The 22,430-nt window shown below is 44.0% G+C and overlaps 1 protein-coding gene across 1 annotated transcript; it reads left to right on the plus strand.

Moving 5' to 3' along the window:
• The first annotated feature begins 1,994 nt into the window (after positions 1-1,994).
• LOC306785439 (serine protease HTRA1A-like) lies at positions 1,995-20,616 on the plus strand. Its single transcript, XM_079279815.1, has 9 exons — positions 1,995-2,587; positions 8,183-8,282; positions 8,943-9,147; positions 16,947-17,141; positions 17,223-17,255; positions 17,346-17,460; positions 18,132-18,189; positions 18,344-18,439; positions 19,995-20,616. Exons 1-9 carry the CDS (start codon positions 2,128-2,130, stop codon positions 20,161-20,163), a joined length of 1,431 nt encoding a protein of 476 aa, XP_079135941.1. The 5' UTR covers positions 1,995-2,127; the 3' UTR covers positions 20,164-20,616.
• Positions 20,617-22,430: the final 1,814 nt, after the last annotated feature.

A 22,430-nucleotide genomic window follows, 5' to 3' on the forward strand; every position in this document is an offset into this window, starting at 1 on the left:
TGGTTTTCAGTTGAAATGTGCTTGAAATAATTTTCTGTATGATCAAATAATCAGGATGTGAATACACTGACAGCTCAAAGCGTCGCCTCGCTGCCCCACCAGTGTTGATTCTGCCGGTCCCGCATGTGCAGCCTTTGGCTTTGTGCAGAATGTTGAGATGGATTAACAGAGTGAGCTCATGCAGCAACACTGAATATGTAAAGGCCTCTTTAATCAGTCAGATAACCCGCCGTGACACATGCTGGGCTCGGTCTTCGTGTGTGCAGTACACTCTGGATCCCGCATGTATAAGGATGAAGGTTCATCTGAGCTCCTTATTGGAGGATGTAAGACTTTGGTTGTGGCTGCAGACGTGGAAATGAAGCCCCATTTGGAATCTCCAGGGCTTCGCTCACAGCCAGAGCAGACCGGGGTGGAGAGATCACACAGACCTCAGGGCAGTCCATCCTCGGTTAAACTCACTGGCCTTGTTTGGAGAATGGGTGTTCCTTATCGATGAGGTTGTTTTCATGTGTGGATTTTCCCACCGTTTCTCGCCTACGTCCTTGAGCTCTACGAGGTTTGCCATATATGATGATGATGTTACGGTCTCACTACTGCTGTATGAGTTTCATCCATTTGTACAGCAGTCGACGGTGTGTGTGTTGTTATGCATCAAAATGACATGGTGCTCTCATTGATAAACTGATCAGCCAAACTTGAATTCAGGGTTACAGGTCTCACTGTTTCCTGTGCGACACAAGGCAGTCCGATCTTTGAGAGCATACATGACCTCCATCCCTTTATGCCCCTGCCTAATTGCCTTTTGGATACAGAGGCTTGTGTTACCCCGAGAGCTGGCGCACCGCAGGAACCCTCGTCCCACAATCCACTCTGTTCCCAAGCAGCAGTGGTGCCCCCCTGCGTCCAGCCACACCATTTAAACCAAGAGCCATTAATAACCCCGTTCCCATAATCAATCAAATTATATTGAGGAGTTTTATTACGCTGATTCATTGCCTCAGTGTTTACTGCATTCTTTTACAGCTCACCCAAGACATGTAAACCGAACAGAGATGTGTTGTTCGCCAACATTAACATTTGGTCCATTGATACTTAAAACGTGTTTTTTCAACAGATTATCAATTTAAAGGTTCGATTTCCGGAGAGATTTAGTTTTCTCGGAGAACTGTATGCGGCAAAAATGGAAAGACTTGTTTAGATTACTCTTTGATTGATTTACATTTGAACTTTATCTGGACGTCCCCATTAGATAATGTTTATTTCCCTGCTAGCTGGGTGCTTATACAGCTGGGATAAGATCATAAATGATGCTGACTTGCAATTTTCCAATTAGAACAAATTTGGCTGTTTGTAAAGTGTTGCATTAACTCCACAAATCCCACAATCCACCCAACTTTTTCCACCACGGATTTTCATAATTAGCCACAGGGCTTGTGTGGATGCCAGGAGCAATTTATTCATAAAGGGAGTAGTAAAAAAACAAACATCTGGACTGCTGTACCGTGGCTCTTTCCACCACTCGGTTTTTCATTTTCTATTTTTATTTGTTTGTAAATAACTAAATCAGGTTCAATGCCAATATCAGCCAAAGGTGTTCTGAAATGAGCTTTCTGAGGGTTCCATGACCTTGGCCTTCTCAATTCCCCTTGGAGGGAATCAAGAGAAAAGGGAATTTAACCTCAACTTCATTGCCCTTTTTGCGATGCCGTTTCTTGAAGAATATTTAGCTTACTGTCACAGCGCTGAGATAATTGTACATCAGTTCCTATGCAGGTTTATTTTCTGCTCTTTCCTCTGTTTTTGTTTATCCTCACACTGCTGGAGAAACACCGCAGCTCTTCCGTTCAGTACGTCATGTAAACGCACCAATCACCAGGCTTGTTGAGATTATCTAGAAAGTTTGTTGCGTAGATGTTGTGGTGCCAGCAAAAAAAAAAGTAAAGTGGTGTAAATGGTTGCGCAGTGGAGATTCTGTTAACTGCCTCTCCAGCTGAAGTGACTCCCCTCTCATTACTACTGAGCTCTCTCATCCCATTACACTGCAAGCAGAGAGCGAGCTTTTGGAACTCTTTTACACTTTCTATTTTAACTTTTAAAACTTGTTTTAGTTTAGTTTTGAGAATCATGCGTTGGACACTGTTGTGCGTAATCGTAGCCTTTGCGTCCGCGCCGGCAGATGCGCAAATCTCAAGCCGCTATGTTATCGGATGTCCCGCTCGGTGTGACAAGTCGATGTGTCCCCGGATATCAGCCGACTGCCCGGCGGGACAAAGCCTCGACGCCTGCCATTGCTGCCGGGTGTGCGCGTCCAGCGAGGGCGAAGCCTGCGGCGGCTTGGGGAAGCTCGGGGACCCGGTGTGCGGAGAGGGGCTAGAGTGCTCGGTCTCCGCCGGGGTTGCGTACACTATCACGGTGAGGAGGAGAAGCAAGACCGGGACTTGCGTATGCAAAGCCACCGACCCGGTTTGTGGAAGCGATGGGGTGTCCTACCGGAATATCTGCGAGCTGAAGAGGGTCAGCCGCCGGGCGCAGAAGCTGCAGCAGCCACCTGTTATTTTCATTCAGCGGGGAGCCTGCGGGAAAGGTAACGCTCAGGTTGTTTAGATCACAACACAAACTGATATATTGAAGATCTGGCAGAAAGTAGGATGGTTATGATTGTGGTGCCATTAACAGTAATTATTTGGAACACTTTGTGCTGAAATAAACTTGTGAAAGGAACATCTCCCTTTAAGATCCACTGGACTGTTTGCCTTTCTCAAACATACACATTTATGTTCATTCACAACTTGTCCAGGTTGGCTCAAGTACATCTGTAAATTGTCTTTATTGTGTGTCACATTCGCTCTTCACAACTCGCTCTTTGAACGTGTGACCCCTCATGTGTTTCGGATAACAAGAGCCCCCATTCAACTGCCTTTCCCTCTTGTTCCTGCATTCTAATTCGACTCGATCAGAGAGCTGTCTTTTACTTTTGCCCGGTTGAATGAAGTCACAAGCTTTCTCCTGATGTAAAGCTTGACGTGAGCAGCAGTCACACGGCTGTAATCCCTCCGATTGTTTTAAACAATACAGCTGATGCCAGTGAAGCCTGCATGAGCTAAACAAAAAGGTATTTCCAAAGCCTGATAAGTCAGATACACTGTAGCCATTATGAAACAGCACTGAAGTGATACATTTGTAATAACTGTGTAGTGTTTCTGTATGGACCTGCACTTTATCAGAGTGTCATGCGAACCGTATTTCACCCATTCAGTAATGTGAAAACACACAAGGCTGCAGGTGGTAAAGGCATTGTATCAGTTTTTGGAGTATCTGTTTTACACATATCCAGCTGACGTTTCTGCCACATCTGCAGTAGAAAAGTTCTGAATGAAGAGCTTCAACACCTGTTGCCTCAAAGACCTATAACTTAGCTCAAAGCTTGGAAAACGTACCTCGCCCCTCCTCCCACAACCACCCAGCTCCTTCCTCTCGCTTCTTTTTCTCTCTCCGTGTCTCTCTCTTCCTCTCTGTCTCTCTGTTGTCGCTCATAAATCACACTTCACAGTCACATAAAGGAATGCCTGGCGCTGATGCAAAGCCATAATTCCTCCTCCGTTGAAGACAGTTTAAAACAGGCCGGAGACACCGAAGGAAAACACAAAATTAGCAACCTATATTTTTGGGAAAGGTTTCCATATACATTAAAAACCGTGTGGGTGTAGTGTGAGGGCAGACTGTATCGCCACATTTGATTGTCAGTCGTGTAAGCAACTTACATAGTTAAGTCATGGCCAGGCAGCTGACCATGTCTGAAACAGAGCAAGACTGTGGTGAGTGCTATTGATGTTCCCCAGTGCACATTTCCACAGCTGCAACAAAACGAGTCATTTGATGAATCAGATGTCCACGCTGTTGGAGAATCATGCTGCCTTTAGTAGCATCTCTCCTGCTTGATTTTTTTGACATTTATCATAAGATGTAATCAAGCCTGCAGAATTCGAAGAGCAGGAGTTGACACTGAAAAGAAACCCGACCCCCTCTGAGTGCCTTTAACTACCCTGCAACATGGCCCCATGTTAAGAAAACATGCAAGTACACTTTGCATGATGTCATTTCGAGTCTGGACGGTAAATACGTTGATTATTCAAGCTGTTCGTTTTGCCAAAGACAATTAGGTAATATATTTCTGTGACCATGGGGCCATATTTCATTAAGTTTACCCACTTTTTATGTTTTTGGCATTTTAAAGTCTTTATTGACAGTGGTAATGGAGAGACTGACAGGAAAAAATGTTATCCTTATGCCTCAAATAGCCTGTTATTTACACAGAACTGCATACGGTGGACGCTGAAACAACCTACAAAATGTTAGAAGCTGATCTAGCCGAATAAAGATCATGGTGCGGCCATGCAGATCATCTGTTTGGATTTTAATCCAATTGTCAACCCGATACAATTCGTAGCTGCCGGGTAACTGCTGCTACAGCAGAATGCACTCTGTGACTCCGGCTAGGGACATGTGCTGAATATGCACATTCCTCCTCGACTTGTCTCAGCCACTCATAATATCAAACGATCATCTCTGTGCATGTGTCTTTCCCTTTTTTTAATGTTGTTCTATCAGTCTGTCTGGGCCCCTGTTTCTGCATGTCTCCCTGTCTGGTTTTCTCATCTATCTTCCTTCCTGTTCACGATGCCTGTAATTCTCTTTCTCATTATTTCTCTGTGCTCGACCATCTTTGCTGCAGCTTCTTTTACAGACATCCTTCGCTCTTATGCTCTAATGTATCTCAAAACGATGTACAACACAAACAAACCTATGACTTCCCAAGCCCACTATACCTCGCGTCTGCCCTCTCTGCCAGTAGAGTCACTGTTGGACAATGATAAATCAGCATTTATTTCTGTACATTTGACAGTAGGTCTGTGTATCTCCCTATCCTGAGCCTAATGCACAACTTATTACCTCACTGTTACCATGCTGCTAAAACTGCCCCCTTATTTATTTAGATGTGTGTGTGTGTGTGTGTGTGTGTGTGTGTGTGTGTGTGTGTGTGTTTCTGGCTGTATTCTGTGCTGCCAACCTTGGGTGAAGTCCCTAATAAAGCAAAAAAAACGTTTTATTTAGAATTTAATTAAAATGCAACAATTTAAACAAAATTAGAAATGGAAAAATGTGGTTATTTGCACAGTGGGTCACGAAATGTTGCCAATGAGTCATTGTAATGTTATAAACAGCAGCAAAGCTTGACTGTATATCTTCTTAACTGCAGAAAATCAGAGCCACATCCAAACTAAATAAGTCACAATGTTACACTTAACAGCTAGAAGCAAGTCGACCTTATCTGTTCACTTTTACTGGAAATATTTCTAAACTGACCAACAGCTACATTATCTGAGGTATCTCCCTTTTTCTATATATGATATCCATATTTAAATACTTGGTTTTTTTTGCACACAGTGGAAAATCAATTATGTGTTACCTGATGCCTGCAATTACAGCGCTTATCTAGAGTGAGCCTCTGGCAACGTTTCAGGAGATGGAGAAATGTTACAAAAGCAGTTCCGTGGATCACAACGCTCTAAAAGCTTGACATGCTGACCTTTTTCTCCACACATCAGTGCCTTTCATGACTTCGAAGTTAAAGATGAATGACACATTTTTGGCATCTAAGGAGACATCTGCTCGTAAATCAACTTAATTCTATGACAGTAAAGCCTTTCTAAGCTCAGTTCAGCAGTGAAATAATCCCACACGGTGTATAAATCATGCAACAATAGCTTGGCCGGCCTCTGAACTGTGCATCTGATTTATGATTCCCCAACAAAATCGTCACAAATGGGCCTATAATTCTACTCTCATCACATGGCGTTGCAGTTGAAGCAGTGTGTCTCTGGAAGTACATCTCCCCGTGTGTGTGAGAAGGCAGCGCTCATGGTAACATGGTGAAGTGGAAGAGACTGTATGGATGCTCCAGAGACAACAGGTTCTGGACACTGGGCCTGCTCTCTCTTATAATAATCCCATCAGAGCCGACCACGAACCCCCCTGGGTGTGAATCTAGCATGGGGGAAATTACTCCAGTCGCTCTCTTAATGTGGTGGGAAACCTGCGTGATTCATCAGATTTAATGCTTGATTTGTAGCTTTAAAGTTCAACTGGGAAAATAAATGTGGAGGTTTGGAGAACCAGTCCAACACTTCTGCACAGACCAAAATATCTCAACAACCTACAGATGTTATGACTTTTTGTACAGATGTTCATGCTCCCCAGATGATGAAACCTACTGACTTTGCTGTTCCCCTGACTTTTCCTGCCACCACGAGGTTTACAGATTGAGCTGAAATGTTTTCACAACGATTGGATGAAATTTGATACAGATATCTAGAGCAGTTGTTCTCAAACTTTTCGAGTCGCGACCCCCCAGAATAACTCGACTCTCTTTTGTTTTGTTTGAATAGATAGCATCTTGTTGTTGCTCAATGTGCTCCAGGCTCTGTGGATTTTTTTAATACGTTCTGTGACTTTTTCTCTACCACTTATCTGCTGGAAATGCCCCATCATACACTCACATGCATGCTCACTTTGACTCTCACAGACACTCGACACATCTACTGTGAGGCAAATTATACCACTGCTGTAGGCGAAGTAATAGAATTCCTCAGTCAAAAATATGTTGTTTTATTTTTAATACTAACTAGCCAACCCCAAGTTTGAGAACCACTGATCGAGAGGCTGAGACCAATGACTTTGATTCGCGCTGACTTTTTCTCTCGCGCCAAGTTAGAGACAACATAAGTTTGCAGCTGTCCTGTGAAATATCTCAACATTATATACAGATGTTCATGGTACCCAGAGGATGTACCCTACTGACTTTGGTGATCCCATGACGTTTTCTCTCGTGCCACCAGGAGGTTTTACATTTGTGGTTTTGAGTAAAATGTCTCAATAACTATTGGAAGGATGGTCATGGAATCGGATCATAGACATTTATAGACATCCATGTCCCCCTCAGGATGAACTCGAAGCACTTTGATGATCCACTGACTTTTTATCTGCTGCCATCTTTGGATCAAAGTTTTCAATACGTCGGTTTTTGAGTTAATACCTGCAAAACTAATGAGATTTCCATCAGTCTCAGTTGTACTTGTGTTGAACACAAAACGTATTGGTGAACATGATCACATCAGCATGGCAGCATTCAAACCACCGCTTTGCCAAACGTTCAGGCTCACATAGCTGTAGACTAGTTTCACAGATAGACAGACAGACAGAGTTGAGTTAAATGATCATATAACACCAGAATGTTCCCCCTGCGGGTTGACAAATGTTTTTATACTCTATAATTTAGTGGCATTCAGTTCGGCAAGATGGTGCTCATTCCATGCTCCTGTTAGCTTAAATGCACCTCAAGTGGAAAGACTCTTTCTCTTTCCTTAACCCTTCACTGCAATCAATGATATCCCAGGGCTTATGGCTGCCTTTGTCTTTTGTATATTGTGTTCTCTAGGAGAATGCAATGGCTGAGGCTCGTGGCAAAATAAGGAGCTACGCATTGGCTGGATGAAGAGCTCAGAGGGAAAGGTTTAGGGAGTTTTGATTCATAGCTTTGCTTAAACTGTCTTCTGGGCAGACCTTAATTACCAGGTAAATCAGGCAACATTTGCTGACTTGCCTTGGAGAGATGGTGGAATGGGTGATTCAGTGAATTTGGCAGTCCTCATACATACAGTGTCAGACAGTGTGTGTGCCTGTGAGTCTGAGTGGTAATGTACTTGTGAGGACCAGTTTGGTCTTGACAAAAGATCTGTTGATGGTTCAAGAATTTAGAGTCAATGCATACGATCAACAATGAAGTAAGAGGGGTAAAGGTCAAGGTTGAGTCTTCATTTGAGAGTTTTAAGGTCAGGGTTAAGAGTTTGTGAATGAGTGTGTGTGTGCATGTGTGTGAGGCCTGACCTAGACAGTCTCCACCACAGACGAACTGTCGTCTTTTCTTTTCCGCTCTGTGTTATGATAAAGGACAGTTTTATTTGTTGGTTTTCTATTCTCACACAGCTCTTACATCATGCAGTATTTCGGTGCACCTTTTGTTTGCTTTTACTCGTCTGACATCCTGACCTGTGTGTGTGTGTGTGTGTGTGTGTGTGTGTGTGTGTGTGTGTGTGTGTGTGCGTGTGTGTTGTATTTCCAGCTCAGGACAACCCAGACAGCCCAAGACACAAATACAACTTCATCGCCGACGTGGTGGAGAAAATTGCTCCGTCTGTTGTTCACATTGAACTTTTCCGCACGTAAGAGCCGTGCACCTGTGTGTGTGTGTGTGTGTGTGTGTGTGGGACAGACTGAAACACACAATCATTTACAGCCCATTTGTGTACTTAACCAGACCACACTAGTTGGTAGAGCACCTCATTCTCCACTTCAGTCTTTCAGCGTCTTTTCTTTTCATCCTCTCATAGCTTTCATGCTCTTTGATCTCGTCCTCCTTTGACACCTCAATTCTTTGTCTGCGTCGTCTCCGTCGCGTCTGTCACTGTAGCTTGTAAAGTGGTTCTTTCAACGTCTGCAGCTCTCTGATTTCCACGTTTCCATCTTTCCCTCACTCAGATCTGTCTCTTGTCTTTTTCCTCGCTCCTCCGCCGTCGCTGCCTCGGGTTGACTTGAAAGCTGTTCTTCATTGAGGTTGTGCTGTATTCAAAGTCTTCAGTCCGTATTTGTTTCTTCCTCTTCCTGTTTTTATGTGTACTTTATCTCTCCAGCTCACCTTTGAATACTTACCCGCCTACTCAAGTGCTTTAAACTTTGTTTGCTTTTCACGTTTGGAGTGCGTTGGTTTTGCTGTCTTCTCAGTTTGTTTTTCTAGAAGAGGAGACCTGTTGAAAGAGTGAAGTGAAGGGAAACACTCTAATCCCCTCCTCCTTTCTCCCACCATCCTCTCCTTCCCCACACAGGATGACCTATTCCAAGCGAGAGGTGGCGGTGGCCAGTGGTTCTGGCTTTATCGTGGCAGAAGATGGTCAGATTGTGACCAATGCCCACGTCGTGGCCAATAAGCACCGAGTGAAAGTGGAGCTGAAGAGCGGCGGCTCCTACGATGCCAAAATCAAAGACGTGGACGAGAAATCGGACATCGCCCTCCTCAAGATCGACGTGCCGGTCAGTCAGAAGGCCAAAACAACTGGCAGATATTACGAAACTCACTGTCACAAACCTGTGGCCAGTGTTGATAATCTTTCGACCCTTTGCTGCACAGGACATATGTCTTCTGCATTTTCTCTCCACGTCCCTGTCTGTGTTTATTTCTCCGTCTACTGGACCAGAGGGATCCACGTTAGCGTGGCAGAGGTCCAGCGCCTGTTGACTGGGAGTCATAGTCATTTTCGAAGTCTGAAAAGAGGTCGAAACATTCCGGTTTTTGTTCAGCCGGCAATGGGAGCAAAGAGTGCGGAAAAGAGCAGTGAAAGACGCTTTGTTTTTGTTCATCCTTCAATGAAAGATGTTCCGTCTTTTGATGGCAAGCTGATCATCATCAGGGGGATTTGTTTGGATCACGTGTTGCAAACAAATCACACGTGTTGCAGATGGCTGCAGATTCAAGAATGGCTGTTACTTCGTGTTGTGGAAGCGTGAAAAATAACTCGTGCTGGCCACCAAAAATGTGTATGTGTGTGGGTGTGTGTGTGTGTGTGTGTAGGTGTGTGTCTGTGTAACTAATACAGGGCGAAATTAGAGGATGAGTAAGATCTAAGGAGAGGGTGGGAGGGCGAGGAGCCTTGTCATTTGGATGACATTTAAAAGGGAAAGTATATAGTCATCCAAACCTCTAGCTACAGGGTATTTCATTTCAGTACCCAAGAGTCATAACTGTGAATTCCAGCTTTGAAATATTCTTCCTTTATTCAAGGCCAGTGAACTAAACGTTTAGATGACGGAGTGAATGATGCAGCATATATGAATGATAGCAACAAACAACTATTTGCTGTGTGAAGATATAGTGGAGTCATGGCTACCTGAGCAGAGAATGAAGTCGCTCTCCCTCTGTGTGTGTTGTTGCCACAGCTTCTCTGTGATTGTTGACACAGCCGGGCCGGCCAAGTGTCAAGTCTCAATTCCACATCTCTGGTAGCTGACCTGATGTAACAGCGATGCAACAGAGCAACAAACGAGAAAGATATCCCTAAATTCTTACTGCACGCTGGATCCATAGAGAATGAAAAAGAAAGGGAAGTTGTAGAGTTAAAAGCATTACAACAGTACGATGCTAAACAAACAATAAATGAGCCCACAAATGTATCTTTAGTTGAAGAAGCTTGACAGATCAGTTATTTATTTGTGAGTTAAATTCATACCCTGACAGGGGCTGCAAATATATCTTTAATCATCCATCCTCCTCTCCCTCATCCCTCATGCCTTCACCCTCTGCTCCTTTTCCTCATAGCGTCCTCTCTGTTCGATTAAAAAGCTGAATTCTGTCAAAGTCAGCACTCCAGAAGCAGCCACAGATAATCAATAAACAATTGCACCAGTTTATGAGTGAGAAAGTATCGAGTTAGGTTTTCCCTGAGCGTAAAGACTCGCTTCTGTCTTCTTTCTCTCCGTGAAATTGGAGTTTATTGGAAGCCAGACCCAGTCCGTTCTCGGGGCTGTGGTCTACCCCTCAGCTCTGGGGAATACATTAGTCCGTCTACAGCAGATGGAACTTCAGAGGGGAAGGGAAGGGGGGAAGCGTTGTACTCACTTGTTCCTGTGTAGAAAGGATGGGGGGGGGGAAAGAGAAAACTAGAGGGACAGAGAAAGACCGAGCGATGTGGTCAAGGCCTGGAAAATGGATCCATATGTCTGGAGGACTCTGTGAGCTAATAGGCTAATGAGTGCATTGTGTGATGTGGCAACGGCGCAATAATGATAGAACTCATTGTGCTTCAGCTTATAAAAGGCCTCTCGTTAACCTCATTCTTTCACTCAGAACTTGGACACTGCCACATTCACTTGGAAGCGCTTACAATGACTTGGACGCATTCAGATTTACCGGCTTTCACTCTGACTTGAAAGCTCGCTGGCTTGGAGGGACATTTATTTCATCATATTGACCCTTGGAAGGACTTGAAAACACTCAAATGTAGCGTGCAGGGAATTTTCCATATCATTCCAGATCATTTCCCTGCATGGCCTGTGCCGTCATTAACCTTGCTGAATCCGGTGGATGCATTGATCCTTGGCTTTGTTCTGACTGACTGAAGCTCAAAACCTATGGTTCGGAGGCACAGCAGGCCTGTCAAGCTTTTGGACTTTTAGATCAAACCCAAAACATAAAGAGTTATGATTTGAATCTGCATATATATGCCATACTAGAATGGAAAGCTCCCTATTCCTCTTTTAGACACCAGAGGCGGTGTAATGATAAGTTGCCTCAAAAAGAAGTAATTACTATGAATGAATGAGCCATTAACTTAACCCTCATGCTAAAACATTTTTTATGAGATGTTGCAGTGTGGCAGTTTTTCTTATGGTGCTCTGGAACAACAGCCCTGTCTGTCTCTGTGTTACCCATCCCGAGCAAGAGTCTCAAACCCCTCTCTCTGGGACGTTTGCCTGGTGCTGGTTTGGACTCGGCTATTATTGGAACATGCATGAGTTTGTGTCTGTGTTTATGTGCAGAGAGGAAAGAGAAGGAATGTGCCTCTCTGTACCGCATTTATCTATTCATCAGTAACATTGGGTAAATGTTTACCCAGGAAGTAAGATATGTGTACATTTCCCTAGATTAACAGTACTGACAGACAAAATGCAAGCTTGCAGTCAATTATTCAAATCTGTTTGTGTGTGTGTGTGTCACACGGATGGGTTTAAGTGCAGGGACGAGGAGGACGCGCTCCATTGCCAGTGGAAAGACACTGCATGGTGTCCTTCACAGACACGCAGAGGGGAAATGAATCAACATCCTCCCCCTGAGCCAACCTCTCCCCTTCATCTCTTGTCCCTGTGACCAAAATGGTTCCCATTAAGGATGAAGTCGGGTGGGATCAGAGCCAAGAAAAACACACACACACACACACACACACACACCACACACACACACACTCTTTTGGCCCGCTGGGTCTTGATGCACTTTCTCTTTTTGGGTGCGTAATTGTTTTCCAACCCCAGCAGCTGAAAACTGTTTCGCGTTACCACTCAATGACATCACTGTATGTGTGCGTATGAAGCATTTCAAATGAACCACAGCTTTGATCAGATTGTTGATAACGAACAGTGTATTTTTTTTACCAAAATGTTCTGTTTGTTTGTTTTGTTTGCTCCTCTGTCTTTCTTTCCTTTTTCTTTCTGTTTGTTTGTTTGTTCTGTTTCTCTCTGCCATGTAAAGCGTCTTTGGGTATTTTGAAAAGCGCTATAAAAATTTGATGTGTTATTATTATTAGTATTATATTTCAGCCATTCACTTTTTAAAATTGCATTTTTGTTCGAAATAGATACAAAGCTGTGGTGTATTCTGGTGTGTTCACAACACCCATTTAATTAGGGCCATCGATCCGCTGACCCTGCCTTTAAGGGTTGGTTCACCCAAATTAGGAAGAAATTGCAGCATTGGCATTTAAGAAGATCCAGCAGCGACATTTCAAACAAGTTTACTCTGCCCTCACTCTCACAGTGAATGGTTTTCAATGGCACTGCTGAAGAAATTGCCCCTTAACTGTTGTCAGTGTTCTCCTGATTATCCAGAGATAAAAGTACATGTTGCTTTAATGCTGCTGGAAATAAAAACACTTTCTGCACTTTAGAGGGAAATGAGAAAATATGTGTTCTTGTAATTTAGCCAGCGACTTTTATTATCTGCGAACTCATTTATTGCAAGTGTCTTACTCCACCGTTTGGGTGTCGGCTTGAGGCGAGTGCAACACATACAGGCAGGGCCATAACCCTCTGCTTTTTAGACTGCGATCCAGTGACCCACTGACTTGCTTGAGCAGATTCCAGTGTGTTCCCCCAGCCATATAAAGAAGAGTCTGGACTACAATACAGCTGCTTTGGACATATAAAAGCTATATGACGGCCATAGTTTTCACTCTTGTCACCATTATATCTGTGTTGGCAGTTAAATGTCCATTCATTTTCTAAAACCAGCACACCAGTGTAAGTGCTGAAAAGGTTGCAAATCATCCCAGAGCACAAATAAACTTTTCCATATAAATAAAAGTATGACTCAGGATACTTGAGAGTTGTGGTTCACATACTTCAGGCAATTATCCTGAAACAAATAAAGACCTCATCTCCTCTCATCATTGTGTTTGTGCAGTTCAACGTTTTTGTGGTGTCTGGCCAGAGCCGAGACGCCCTCAAGCGCTCTGAGCTCTCGTGCAAAGCTGCACAGAGTGGAACATACACAAGGAAGTCACCGACATATGTTTGCTCTTATAGAAAAACCTTCCCAGCAACATATGGAAACCATAGTGGTTTGCCGTACTCGTGTCGGCAAGGATGTGGCTCAGCCAGTGTGATTTGAACATGTTGATGTTACTGACAGTGTGAGGAAATGCTCAGCGGAGCGAAGACCCACTTCAATGCGTCGACGATTGCTTTGTGTGTGAAATTCATGGTTACATTCACCGACATATTTTGTCGGTCTACCAAACACGCACAAACAGGGACTCACGCACAATTAAATGAGTCACGTACACGCCAGACAAGCAGACAAACTCACACACACACACACGCGGTGTCCCCTCAGCCTGATCTTCCGTTCCTCTGACTTGATGTTATGTATGAGCGTGCTGAATCCTGCCCCATTTTTTATCTGCATTAGCACGACCCCCGAGGGCACACGTACGACCCTAAACCTTTGTGTATTTATGCATGTTGCAAGGTGGAACTTATCAAAGTCAGTTCCCTGCTTTGAAGTCACCTGTATGAAAAGAACAGGAAAGCGTGACGTGACTGCAGTTTAGCTTCCATAGGCTACGGTTTGGGCCACGCTCTGACTCCAAAGCAGCGTCCTAGTCCGAATGTGTGTGTGTGTGTGTGTTTTTTAACTCGCTGTATATCCAAGCAGTGCCAGGTGTGTGTGTTTTAATTGACAGAGTTTGTGAGGGTTCATGCCCTGGCAACCTACTCCCTCTTTCTGTGTGCTCATATGTGTGTGTGTGTGTGTGTGTGTGTGTGCATATATACATACACATGTGTCTCAGAGACTAGTAAGCCACAGTCCATCTGGGCTTGACTGGGATGGTATGCACCTGGTTCCTCGGGTCATAAAGCGGCCGTGAGTGTAACGAGCGAGGTTGTAACGTTACACAATGACACATCTCTACGGCAACTCTGCTGCTGTTTTCAAAGCGGGCTGTTTGCTTGTCTTGCCAGCTTATCTGTCCGACTGTCCCTTCGCCATGTCGTCCCAAGAATCTGTCTGTGTGCAGGAGGCTGAATCAAAATCCCAGCTCAGCGACAGAAGACGGAAAACGACACGAGCCGCTTTAAACCGTACTTCTTTGGTCAAAGTTGTTTAGTCCTCCCGCCTTTAATCTGATGTTCCACTTTTCTCTCTTATCTAAACACTCAAGAACTTTGTGACAGTTTTCCCTTTCAGGAAGTAGCTATCCTTGTAGACTTTTTCAAAAACTCTGAAGCACGTATGTTTTATTTTTGTTGACCATCAAACTGCTGCTTTTCTGAGTCTTTAGACCAAAAATATTTCTTTGGTCACAAACCGGTCTCGGCCAACGCGCGCTGCATGCATCACATCATATCAAAGTCGACTGCGTTTGACTCATTCGTCTCACATTCTCAGACTGTCCTTCCAGCGGTGTGTGGTGTTTGTTGTTTCCCTGCTTCACCTTGCCTCCTTCCTTTAAGTGTGGCTATAGCGTCTTTGGGTGAAGTACGAGTGCAGTCGTAACCTTCTTCTAAAATAGTAGGGTGAGTCACTTGGGTGGTCAGGAGAGGCAGAGATTTTCCACAACTCATTCCAGATTGCTGACGAGTCACGATGAGTAAGCGATATGTAAGCTAGGGGTCTTTCAAAAAGTTGGGCAGTCATGTTCAGCGTTTGTTCTGCCCTCTCACCTCAGCGCTGTTTGGCTGTCAGCGTACTCTTTTGACATGATTTATTTTGAATGCATTGTGATTTTGTGTGTGTCTGAACTCTGTATTACTCACGTTCATTAAACTCTTTCAGAAGACATTAGGATTAACTGCAGTCGAGCTGAGAACAAAGCCGTTCCTCAGAGTTGTCGTTTTGAAGAGACAAGGTTTTCGCCAGATAGCAACAGTCGCTATGACACCGGCAGTATCACCAACCGTTATCATTATCGTGGTGACCGGCAGAGTCCTGAATGTCTTGGCAGCGTCCACCTGACGTCCTCTCTCTCTCTCAGCTGTGTGTGTTTCTCTTGCTTCCTCTCTCCATCTGGTTATACTCTTGTCTCACATGGGAGTGTGAAGGGGGGGGGGGATTATACAGCATGCTACTCCTGGGTCAGGTGCCTGTTCGTTTGTGTGTGTGTGTGTGTGTCATGTACATACTTCTGCAGCCTGCGTGTGTGTGCCGTGTTTACTTTAAACATCCCTACAATGTTCACGCAAACCCACAGGATTCACGAACACGGCCTCAGACACGAGTGTTTTTTGTATTTGTGTATCTGTGTGTGTGGGGTAAGGTGGAAAGTAGGGTTGAAAGGTCCTCTTCCTCAGTTGCTGGCTGTCACTATCTTTGTCATCTTCTAATAATAACTTCACCTTAAGGGTCGAGATTGTTTACGGCAATGTCTAAAATGCCGGCGACTGAATCAAAAGTGTCTTAAATGTTTTCCCACAATCCTATCTCTAGTTTATGAATCATATGTCTGCTGTCAGTTGATGTTCCATAAACAGAGAGGAAAATGTATGCATGCGTTGGCAGCAAGGAGTCATGTTTTATGACTGAGAATAGGATTTGTGATTCAGCGTGCGACGTCTGAGTGTTCGACTGGGTGTGCATATTTCACTTTCATTCTTTTGTCTGTGTGTGCCAACTTGTGCTGCTGTCTCAGTTACCTTACCGCCTCCTCCGGCTCCTATTTATAACCCTGAGTAAACAAAATGGATACATAGGAGGATCACTCGGGACAGCTCCTTTAGTGTAAGATAGTGCTCGCCTGCCTTCAGGCCGTCGGGTCAACGTGATGTGGTGGTGCGTGGGCTTCGACTGCAGGCTGCCCAGCAGAGATGATTCCATTCAGAGGAGGAAACTGTGACTGTGGATGAATAGATATATCTTCTCTGCCTTGTAGAGGCCAGCTCTCTGTCGCCTGGTTTCCACTGCCCAGTGTAACAGGGCCAACCGGAGCTCAAGGTTCTCATTATTTACCGTATATCAGTCAATGTTCCAGCATCTGTGGCCTGTTGGCACACACTCACCTTTAGGAATGATTTAACAGCGGGGCCACACTCTCAGTTAGATGCTTTTGGTCTTGATTGTTAGCATTTTGAGTTGCGTTGTTTGGGCTAAATGTCACTTCTTACTGCGGTGGAAAAGAAGTAATTGGGTTTTTTTGGGGAGCATTTCAATGCAGCATTGAGTGGGTTGTGTTTAGAAGATTGTTTGTGGTTTTGTTGTAAATATTTTCCTGCTGTCCACTCATAAAACAAATGATTGCGAAAAGCCCTTAAAGCTCAGTAGATAATTGCACTTGAAGCAACACTGAGTGTGAGATTTTCTTTTAGAGCCGTAATATGTAGAACACATGTTGCATTACATTCTCTTTTGTGACGTCGGTCTATTAGTCACCAAAACACATGAATACTATGAAACAGATTTATTCATCAGACCAGCTTCCAATAGCAGGCCATGCTTTCATGTCATTTTAATTTATAAATTGTTCATTTCATGTTTGTTTCTACTTCCTGGTCTCCATTAGTTGAGTTCATTGTTTTGGCCTCCAGTGATGTGAACATGTCGTCCCTCTGTGTCTTCTCACTCGCAGACAAAGCTCCCTGTGCTGCTGCTGGGCCGATCATCAGACCTGAGACCGGGGGAGTTTGTGGTCGCTATCGGCAGCCCGTTTTCCCTCCAGAACACCGTCACTACGGGAATCGTTAGCACCACTCAGCGAGGCGGCAAAGAGCTGGGCCTCCTCAACTCCGACATGGAGTACATCCAGACAGATGCCATCATAAATGTAGGCGAATGAAGATGCATGGCTACGCTTTATTTTTCTAGCAAACACAAATATTAAGTGATGCATCGTTTTGATTCACAGTACGGCAACTCAGGAGGGCCTCTGCTAAATCTGGTAAGCCATTTTTACATTCCCGTGAAATGTTGAAATCCATACAACAATGGTTTTGTCACCAAAGACTAAACTGGGCTTTGCTGTTTTTAGGATGGCGAGGTGATTGGGATCAACACGTTGAAAGTGACTGCCGGCATCTCCTTTGCCATACCCTCAGACAAAATACGAGAGTTCCTGGCAGAGTCCTATGACAGGCTGTCCAGAGGTATGAGCTATCACTGACAAAACCTATCATGTGTTCATTTTGTCACTTCTATTCAATCTCCAAGACAAACTGCAGGAGGAAAATTCTTAGAATTGGCCGCAAGAGTTGAAGAGATGTGCACAGTTAAGGAGCATACACTCATTCTGCATGCCATTTCTTTGGTTGATATTTTTCATCTCTCTGCTCTCTTGAGATATATTACCTACATTTCTAGCATTATGAATCCTTGCCCAGCATTACCCAACAATATTTTGACATTGCAAATAAACTACTAAGAAGAAAAAGCCAGCACATGTCAGGTTGATCTTTTATTGTATTGCTTTTCCTCGGTTACCTCACGTAGCGTTATGGAACAACACACGCGTATATTTAATATGTGACTGCCAGCTTGGCGTCTTGATTTGATTTGTCTGAACGATGAAACAACATTTTAAAAAACAAGATGATGAAACACGTGCACACTGTCCTGCGAGACATGTGCAAGATAATCTGTGATCCACTGCCCAATCTAAAGTAATATGTCTATCACTCACATACAGAATAAAAATACCCTGGGGGATTTTTATTGTTTCGGAGCTCAAAACAAACGCCCTCATAAAACTAAGAACCCAGACTGTTGCAGGCGAGAGGTTGAATGATTGTATCTGCACTGTGTTGTTGTCCATCTCTAGGGAGAGCGGCTGCTAAGAAGAAGTACATCGGTGTGAGGATGATGACTCTCACTCCATCGTAAGTTGCACACTTTATATATGACCGTCGCCAGTGAAATGGCAGCAGTGCAGCCTTCATTATGGGATATTGCAACATATACATTCCTTGTTTTTTTGGCTTTATAAAACTGGCGGTTGATTGCTAAACTCTCTGCCCCGTTTTCTACCTCCAGGCTGACCAAAGAGCTGAAGACTCGACACCGTGACTTCCCTGACGTCACCTCTGGAGCTTACGTCATGGAGGTCATCGCGAAAACACCGGCTGCAACGTGAGGAAGATGTTTTGCCCACATGGCATCCATTAGAGTGGGCTCAGTTTGAATTCACTTGATTGTAACATCTTGGCTTTCAGTGAGGCACAAATGCAACTCGCCTTTGATTGTTTCTCAGCTATGTGATGTTGTCGTTACACGTGTGCTCTTAATTCGCTGTCATCACTCTCCGTGTAGCTCTTGCTCCCCTCTCGCATTGCAAACAGACCGATTTAATTTCCTTCCTTCGCTTCATTTCCCTCCTCTGACTGTCAAGTGTGCATAGACGCACACTCAAAGACACACAAAGCCTCCGACACAACTGTCGTAATGGGACGCAGATTCATGGCTCACTCCTGCGTGCCTGGAGTGCCTGGCCCTCTAAAATATCCCCCTCCTCCCACAATCGCAGCCCACTCCAATCAGCCGCCACCACAACTCCAGCAGAGTGGGGCTCGGAAGACGCTGAGGTCAGCTATTTCCTTCAAACCTCATGCAGGGAGGTTACTGGCTGCGCTGTGGTTTTCCTGTGCCTGTTCACCCAGCCCATTCCAGAGCGGGGTCCCCTACAGGGCCTCGTCAGTTTACTTGCTGCATAAATCACCCTGCTTTCTGAATAATTGCATTTCTGTGGCTCCTTTTATTCACGCTTTTGATCTCGCTCTGTTTTGTGCTGCTTTGTGGCCTTTAAAAAAAATCTTGACCCTGCTGCAGAGAACCATCGGTTTGCTGTGTTGGAGGTGTTAGAGCAGCTGAGTGTAATGAGCGGAGCACCGAGCTGCACTTCTATTTATGGATGCTGTGGAAAGTGAAGGTGTGGAGGTCCGTGTTTGCGTGTGGCTGTGATTAAGCAGCCGCATTTAGAGTACTCTTTTGATATCAACACTGTTGCTCCCCTGGTCTGCGCGTGGTTTTAGATTTACTGGGTTGTTTGTTTTTTCAGTACGGGTGTACGTTTGGCCAACATGTTTTTATCTGCAAGGCGCTCTCACCTCGCTGTGCTACCATTCCCATCATCATCGTTCTCACTGTTAGAGTTCTTACAACAGATGTTACGTGGATTCGGATTGTGCTCACGGGCCTGCAAACCAAACCTCACCAAAGTACAAGTTAGATTTGTTTGAATAAAGACGATACATACAGTCGGATAACTTGATGATAACTTGATTTATTGTGTAACTGACTTACTTACTAAGACCACATGCAGAACAGCATTGGCCTTTTGTGTTGTTATTTCTGTGGCATCTTTGCATTTATTCGATACTACAAAGGGTAGAGCTGACTGGAAATGAGGATAGCGAGTGATGGGGGTGACATGCAGCTGTTGTTAAACTGACGTTGTGATGACATGCTCAGCATCTTAAACCAAGAGGAAGCCCTCATCACTGGCCAGTGTTACCTTTCAGTCCCATATACCTCTTTAGTGGCTAAAACTGTGCAGGAATATCATGTCACTACTAAGATAATCGTCCCCAGATTACTAAAATGTATATTATTACGGCTGTTACTCACACATAAAACGCTTGCCATTCATGAAGCCCTTGCTCAGTGTTGATCTTCTTCTTTCCTCCAGTGCTGGACTCAAAGAGCACGATGTCATCATCTCTGTCAACGGCCAGAGGATCTCATCAGCGACTGACGTCAGTGCCGCCGTCAAGCGGGACGTCACCTTGAGCATAGTTGTGCGGCGTGGAAACGAGGACGCTATCCTCACGGTTGTTCCCATGGAGATCGACCCTTGACCCTCCACAAATCACACCACAGGAGCTGGAGCTAGGTTTGACTTATCACCAGTGGACCTTATATTGGAGAGGGGCTTCTACTGATACCCCCTCGTCCTGTGGCCAAACGCTAGTGGCGCCACACATCCAGGAATATTCTGGCTTTGCCTTGAAAGGAATGACTGTACAGATGCTCAGTCCTGTACTTTGTTCTCACTTTTAGTATTTAATGCTTTGACCAATGTTGGTTATTGGCATCTTGTTTGTATCTGCTCTCTCTTGTTTTGTGTCTTTTTTAACATGGACTTATGCTCAGCCATGCCTTCCACTGCAGTTTCAAGCTATTTAGAGACTCGCTGGGCAAATCCGATTTGTATGATTGTTGTTTTCTAAAATTATTTTTTAAAGTACTGTAGAATGTTTTTTGTTTGTTGGTCATGTAATGTATACTGAGAAGAAAATAAAGGGTTTATGTCAAAATTGATTTTATTGCCTTCATATGGGCCTTATAGTGGTCTGGTGTTATTGTTGGACAGGGGCTCTGCAGTCTGACCTCAGAGGCAGGAGTGCGAGCCAAACAGAGATCCGACCCACGATGCAGTGGCTCGCATGAATACACTTAGTGTTTTGGGAGAGATTTTTGTTCACCGCATACAATTTGGATGACGATGATAAGTCGACCTCATGAGAACTATGCAGAAACCATGCACACACGACAAAAAGCTTCACGGTTTACAAGACGGCCTTTCACTAAACGTGAAATCTGCTGTGGAAAAACTGTGCAGCAGCTTTTGTTTTTTCGATTGTAACCCACCATTAATCAAATGAAAGGTCTGCTATGCCGTCTACAGCAAGAAGTAACCAAACTTCAACAGCTTTAAAAGTATGCTTTACAGACAGAGGAACATTTTGTCATTTAGCAGTGTGGCTACCATTTGAATTTAAGACCATACCTCTAATAACCAGTGGATGTTTATCCTTCACACCCCATTTTCCAAAATTTCTAACAAACAAACAAATAAAACAAATCCCTGAGACAGAAGCGTGACAGAAAGTGTTGCTGCCATCTCATGGTTCTGTATCAGTGTTGCAGTCTCTCCTCTTAATATACCCCTCCGAATATATTTATATACAGGCGTTACACACAACACTGAAGTTCTATGTTTTTATTTCACTTGGCAATAGCACAGATGCCTGACTCATTTATTCCAAGACTGCAACACATTCAGAGAGATTACAAAATGGTTTGGACGTAGCTGTAAAGTTTGTTTGTTGAAAGAACTGCCAAACTGCCAGGACTAGCTCAAAACCATCGGTCACCCGGGGCATGGCTGTTTATGGCCTCTATTACCTCACCACCTCTGAGCCTTGATGTGGAGTGACAGTCTCTCAGAAGCCAAAAAAAAAGAAAATCTGTATGTTTAACACTGATTGAATATGGAGGGTGATTTTATACTCTTTATCCAAATGTTGCATAACGATGATGGAACCTGAAGATTTGATCATTTAGTTAATTGTGATGTAAGACAGGACTCATATGAAAAACTAAGAAATGTGTTCATGGATTTGTCACTTAACATCATGCATTACAGGAGAACAGCTGTGACCCCATTGCAGTAAGAGTTATTTTATTTACTTTGGGTCAGATGGCTAAATAAAATGAAAAATACCTTTCAAATGCCTCCCTTGAGAAATTAGTAGGCTATCCCTCTGTTTCTGAGCTGAGACCAGCCATTTCAGAGCTGACCCCATGCCGCATCTTTAAAAGACTTTCATGCTTTGAAGGAGATGTTGTGATGTCTGTCTGGGCTGAGTAATGCTTCAGAGTTACAGTTGGGACCAATTTGCCCTGCAGACCCGGGCTGTTTCTAACCCACTATTCATTCATTGGACACCATCTGCGCCCCAGACAAGTGCCAGTGTTGGTGATCTGTATGTCTTCTGTTTTTCAGCATGCTGCAGGTGTAGTGAAGTGAACACGCAATGATCCGACTTCCCTGTAAAGAATTGTTTTCTATTGATTGTATAAGATACGTTATTATACTGTGTTGTGACCACATGTAGGGACTTTATTAAAGAAGTACACTTCATTTTTTAATACATTTTTTACTTACTTAAACCCCTAATGATGCAATTAAATTGGCATGAGCATGAAATAACTAAAGTAACTTAACAACATATTTTTCCCCCCTTGGCAGACCAATTCGACCCCTAAATGCTGCTCATGTCCATTAGTGGTTTAACGGGTTTATTCACTCAAATGACAGAAAAAACGACAACAATAAAAC

Source organism: Melanostigma gelatinosum, assembly GCF_949748355.1.
Source record: "Melanostigma gelatinosum genome assembly, chromosome: 12".
NCBI classification, from domain to species: domain Eukaryota; kingdom Metazoa; phylum Chordata; class Actinopteri; order Perciformes; family Zoarcidae; genus Melanostigma; species Melanostigma gelatinosum.

What these genes read in the sequence shown, in the direction of transcription:
- LOC306785439 (XM_079279815.1), top strand. Translation starts at nt 2,128, where the DNA reads ATGCGTTGGACACTGTTGTGCGTAATCGTAGCCTTTGCGTCCGCGCCG. An exon ending in ATGATGACTCTCACTCCATC is followed by an intron (nt 18,190 to 18,343) that starts GTAAGTTGCACA and finishes TTCTACCTCCAG; the next exon opens with GCTGACCAAAGAGCTGAAGA. An exon ending in GCGAAAACACCGGCTGCAAC is followed by an intron (nt 18,440 to 19,994) that starts GTGAGGAAGATG and finishes TCTTTCCTCCAG; the next exon opens with TGCTGGACTCAAAGAGCACG.